The following is a 5,934-nucleotide window of genomic DNA, read 5'->3' on the forward strand; positions in this document are numbered from 1 at the left end:
TTGGAAACATAAACATATACATTAATTCATTGAACAAACATCCTTTGAACACATACTTTATTTGAAGCATGGGATTCAACTAGAAAACATTTTTAGAGCAGTAAGTGAACTGCTGAAAGGTGGGGTGGTATAAATGACTGACTTAACCGATGAGGGGAACAGTAGTGAAGGAGTGATGAGACTAAATTATTGTTAGTTAAATGATCTAAGATTTTTAAGCAGACTTTTATTTGTAATGTCACATCCATAAAGAACAAAGCACAAATAATAATTGTATAATGTAAAAACTTTTTACAAAATGAATGATTACCCTTGTGGAGCCAGCACCCAGAGAGTTGAATTTTGAACAAAATATTGCTTGAAGTAATGGATATGCATTAGAGTAGAAATGGAGATCTTAAGCGAAGAAAAAATTAAAAATGCAAGAGTAACATATCCTCTTAAAATTCTAGACTAAATATTGCCCTAAATATTGAAAAACCATGTTTGTGGATCTGTTGGAGCCTTAGGGTAACTTAATGAACAGAATATGGAATGTTTATATTATGTATTTATGTATTTTATGCTAAAGGTAAAAACTTATGCTATTTATAACTGAGGAACAAGTATTTATTCATTAAATCAACTCATTATTACTGTTTTTTAAAATTTTTAGTGCAGCTATTATTACCTTTCAGGATTTATATATTTGATTTTCTCAAGATCATATTCAGAGCAGGAGCTACAGTCTTTTAAGAGGCTTAGGTTTATTCAATATTTAAAAATCATCTATTTGGAAGAATTTCTTAACAATTGAGTATCTTTAACAGTAAGACTGCAGTCCATGGTACAATTAATAGATTTGCTGTAGCCATTCCTGAGGGTAATAGTCTTTAAAGTATTGCTTTATATTCTGTTTTGCTGATTAGGAAACAGGCACAGATAGGCTAAGTAATATATAGTCATTTAGTGGCAGAGCTGCTAATTAGTCCAAAGCTGGCTGGCTTCAGAGTATTTAATTAATAGGGTTGTTGTGAAGATTCTTAGTTAATAAATGTAAGTCACTTAAAGCAATGCCCAACTCCCACGTGTGTAATAATTTTTAGATATCATTAATACTGTAATTATCATTATATCGAAAAGAAATTCTGGTAGCTCAAGGGCACAAGTAAATCTCCCTCCCCACAGGGGAAGAGGGTCCCACTTAAATCTTTAAGCCGATGAATTGCTTTGAGGCTTTCATACTTAGTGTAGGTGAAATATTTAAAAACATCAATTTTGGGGCTTTTTGAAGGAAAAAAAACATCTCTAAATCCCCATGGAAATTATTTCATATGTGTTTGAGTAATTAAGGTTTGTTTTCTATTGAGAATGTAATTTAAATGAAATTTAAATTATTCATTTAAATTTAAATGAATGTAATTTAATGAATTCCAATTCCTATTGTAACAGAATTTAAGCAGGATGGTGGTAAGCCCTATCTCTCTGTGATTACGGGGAGAGGAAACCACAGCCAAGGAGGAGTTGCTCGTATCAAACCAGCCGTCATTAAATACCTCATAAGCCACAGCTTCAGGTGAGTATAGATTTCTGTTATCAATAATGAAAATTGTCTATATATAGATAGTAAACACTCATTATGCTCAGGACAATTTGTTAAAATACTTAATTAAATTTAACTATTTGACTTTAGCCACAAAGTCATGCTTAAATTATAACATTCCCTGCTAGATTTATGATGTCCATTAAACTAGAAGTGAAAGAAGAATGTTTGTTGAAGTAATCATCTTATAAAAACTATTTCTAACATAAATTTGAAATCTAAAAGTAAATGTATTTCTTTGATAACATGTTATCCAAGATAATTAGATTATACACATCATAGTTTAAGGTTGCTTTTTAATTATTCCTTTGAAAGGAAATATATATCTGTGGATTTTGGGGGGAATTGGGAGATTCTGCTGAAATATGTTTATAATTTGGATGTGTCTAAACTTTAGCAGAAACATTCCAGTCAGTATGAATTTGTACATCTTCATAAGTTAAACACCATTAATGTTCTTATTTTTTTATCTTAGCTGACAAATATGAAATACCCTTTTTCATTAAGAGATTATTATTCAATAACAAAACAACAAGAAAAGTCCAAGAATAAGATCTGTTGATGGATAGATTCCCTGAGGTTGTATATCATTAAGTACCTTTTCCCCCAAACTTCTAGCTTCAGTTAGTGTGACATATTTTGTTCATGTCATGTAACAAAATGTTGTTTTGCTACATTATAGAAAATGGTAGTATTAATTTTCTGAGCATGAAAACAGATGATATTTCAGTTACTGTTGCAAAAGGAGTAGTTAGACCAGAACATTATCATGTTGGGATTAATGATCTATTTTAGAGACTAGGAATTTTTTTTGAATTTCACACTGAGGGAGTTGAAAGCATTTCATGGCCTGATTAATCAGACTTACCTATTAAATTCGAGATTTCTTCTTGGTAGTGACTTAATACATAGAAATAATGCAATGCAGACATCATCTTATCCTGATACAGCATACTCTTCTTTATGAAGGTCAAATTCAGGCTTGAGAGATGTGAAAAATCTTAAAATTGTAATTATTAACTTTTAAGTTAGGAGTAACCCCCAGCCTTAGGATTGTATTTATTTTAAGAGTGTATTAAAAGGAACATAAGCATAGATATTGGTCCTGGATATTGACTTAATAAAGGAGAGCACTTTGATGGTAAATATTATATTTAGCATGCACTAAATATTGGCCTTTGGATTATAAGATATAGTCCTTAACCAGTTTGAAAATTTTATCTTTAAAATGACTTTTCTCATTTCTGCAGGTTCTCTGAAATTAAACCAGGGTGTTTGAAAGTCATGCTAAAGTAAAATAAATGCCTTTGACTTAGAAGTGTGAAGGTTTGTAGGTTAAAATTAGTTTTATTTACAATAATTTAGTCAGTTTTACTGTCAACATGTTTTATTAGAAATGTACAGTTATTAAACAAAATTTTCAAAATTCAAGAGAAATTTTATTTTTTATGGAATCAAATGCCAAATGTCTGTTAAAAATATTAAAGAAAAATTGTATTGATTTCAAATTTTCTAAAAAAGTTATCAGCTCCAGTTTTAAAGTTTGAAAGTATGCTAATTCTTTCTGAGAGAGAAAATGTTGTCTTTATATTAATTGTTTAACTTTTAGTGAAATCCTAAAGGTGTCAATGAGAGGTATTTAAAGTGCTTTGAAACCTGGTTCATGACTTTCAAAGGCTGATATTAAAAAGAAGAAGAAGAAGAGGAAGAGGAAATGAAGAGCTAACAAAAACACTGGAATGCTTTTTGATTACAAAATTAAATATAAAATTATTTTGCCATATCCTGTAGGAAGGAAGACATGTTGCTGCACTTTCTTCTGCGTTGTATTTGTGTATGATCTTTGATCTGTTAACATTCCCCCACCCCCGCTCCCGTGTGTGGGCATTTTCTAGAAGGAAAGTTAGGGTATGAGATTATATTGCAATTTTATACTATCCATAGGCAGAAAAGTTTTCAGAGAAGGAGAAATGGGTTAGATACCTACCAAGTGTTGCTATCTTATAGAACTGTTTTTAGAACTGTCTTAAGTGGTATATAAGACAGTACTAAGGAGCTCTTATATTGAGGCATGTAATTCGTAAAATGCAGTAAGTCAAGATCCCATTAAATACAGAAAACATTTTTGATATAATTATAAAATGAATCTTTACAATTTAGAAGTTTTTTACCTTTATTTTTAAAAAGAGCCAACTTTCTGAAGGGGAACTTTCATTGACTTTTGTTTTTTGGTGAGCTCAGAAGTCCTGTTAGTATGTCAGTTATAATTTCCCTTACACAAGTTTAATGTGGTAAAGTATAATTTTTCTATATGATACAGTGGATTAAATAAATTTATTTCTGGATATGGAGAATATTTTCAACATAATTTTAACAAAACAATTGTGTTGTTTTCTGATAAGCTTAAAAAACATTTGGATCAAGAATTACAGGATTGAGCTGTTACTGAAAGAATCCTGAATTACAGAATGATTTTCCAAAAGAAAAAGACATTTTAATGAAAACTCAAAAACACATTTTTATATATCATGAAAAAATACCTTTAAAAGAAGAGCTGTATTGTTGAATTTATTTCCATAAAAATTAAAATATATGTTTATTTTTTTAAATGATTAGTGACTGGTATTGAAGTAGTATTTATGTTTTTATGTTTGTAATAATTTGTTTTAAAAATGCCAACAATTAGCAAACATTTTTGGTAATGTCTAGAATATTTGTATAATTAAAGTAAAATTTCAACAACGTATAAAACTATGTTGTTAATGATACAAGATATTTTTATGTATAAATTACTATGTAAGAAATGTGACTAACAATACTAAACCCTGGAGTTATTTGAGTGTGTGCAGCTGCATATTTATTTTTTGTGTTTTTTATATTTCCTCACCCAATCTAAAAAAAAACATTGCTTTTGAGCACTTCAACTAGACTTACTATACTAAGTATTATTATGATTAATGTGGGAGCCGTCAATAAGAGTGAAGTATTTTGTAGGCAGAAACCAAATGAACAAAGTATGTTTTATATTGTGTCAACTTTAATTTTATGCTTTATTTTCGTAAATCTAGAGTATTTTTAAGTCATCATTTATAAATATATAGGCACATTTTAGTATTATACATATTTTTATGAAGTTGTTTAATACTAAACTTCCACTCACCCCACTATCTGGCATAGTTTAAGCAACACATAATTATGAAAGAAAATTTTATAATCATTCCTTTCTTGTTTTGCATATTTCTAAATCCTGTATGCCAAAAGTAAACATAGTTTGGGGATTATCAAATTTTTCTCTTTTGCCCATCTCTAAATTCTGTGTCAAAAGTAAAGATAGTGTGGAGATTTTCAAAGTTTTCATGTATTGGTATATTTGTGCTAGTACATAACTCATTAGAATGGCTCTTTGCAAAGTATTCATATTTGAAAAGTGTAACACTTCTGTAGTTTGGAATGTTTTAGTAACACTTATATCTTTCAGTAGTCTACTAGAAGTTACTACCAAGGGAAAAAAGAAAACTAATATGGAAACTACAGGGGATGCAGAGTTGGACTAAATTAGGAACCCTTAACAGTATCTTCATTCAGTCCACCCACTTGCTTACTTGAACCTGAAAAATAGAAGCATATTGTCTTATATTTATAAGCTCTTCACATATCTCTATGTTATTTTCAAATTGAGGGTTTTTTTTGTTTGTTTGTTTGTTTTCAATTTATTGGTGTTTCCATACTATTTACAACTCTGGCCTTTAAATACATTATATAGTAGAATTTCAGTTTTTTTAAATTCAGGTGTTCTATGCTTAGGAAAAGGACACATATAAAATAACAAAATTAGTTATTTCGGAGCTGGAAATTGGAAACTGAAACTCAGGAAATTGCTCTGACAACGTTTTAACTGCTCTCAGTTTAAGAAAATGACATTGTATAAAGACAAAAATAAAGCGTGCTGTTTTTTCTAAATGCTTTTCTATTCTGCAATGAGGTGAGATTTGATAATTTTCCTGTGTAGTGGTTAAGTATTGCTTATTTTTATTTACATATTAAACACATTTAAATGTTTGTGTGGCAAAAAAAAAGTATTAAAATGGTAAAGTAGGTTAATGTAGAATGTATATTCATGGTGCTTATTTGAAAAATAATTCAAGTTTACAATATTAATGCCTTTACAGAATTTAATAGAGAAACAAAGCTAGAAATACATTTACATCCTGAAGAGCCTTTTAGAAAACTTCACATTACATGATGAAAATGTTTATTATTTTCCTTAAAGTTGAGCAGTTGACTTTTATGGTCCAAATGATGAACCTGTTATTAACAAATGATTGAATTAACCATGAGACTGCTCATTAAAA

General features: G+C 29.3%; 1 protein-coding gene across 7 annotated transcripts in view; it reads left to right on the forward strand.

Annotated features, from left to right (window-relative positions):
* Nucleotides 1-3,933, forward strand: part of N4BP2 (NEDD4 binding protein 2) — a 91,554-nt gene extending 87,621 nt beyond the window's left edge. For 6 of the 7 annotated variants that reach the window (XM_025040205.1, XM_025040207.1, XM_025040209.1 and 3 more), the window contains 2 exons: nucleotides 1,432-1,555; nucleotides 2,833-3,933. In XM_025040205.1, the coding sequence (XP_024895973.1) occupies nucleotides 1,432-1,555; nucleotides 2,833-2,878 (170 nt within the window). In that variant the 3' untranslated portion in view covers nucleotides 2,879-3,933. The remainder of the gene's footprint in view (nucleotides 1-1,431; nucleotides 1,556-2,832) is intronic. The other variant, XM_025040206.1, reaches the window with a different exon arrangement.
* Nucleotides 3,934-5,934: the final 2,001 nt, after the last annotated feature.

This window comes from Pteropus alecto, unplaced genomic scaffold (assembly GCF_000325575.1).
Source record: "Pteropus alecto unplaced genomic scaffold, ASM32557v1 scaffold57, whole genome shotgun sequence".
NCBI lineage: Eukaryota > Metazoa > Chordata > Mammalia > Chiroptera > Pteropodidae > Pteropus > Pteropus alecto.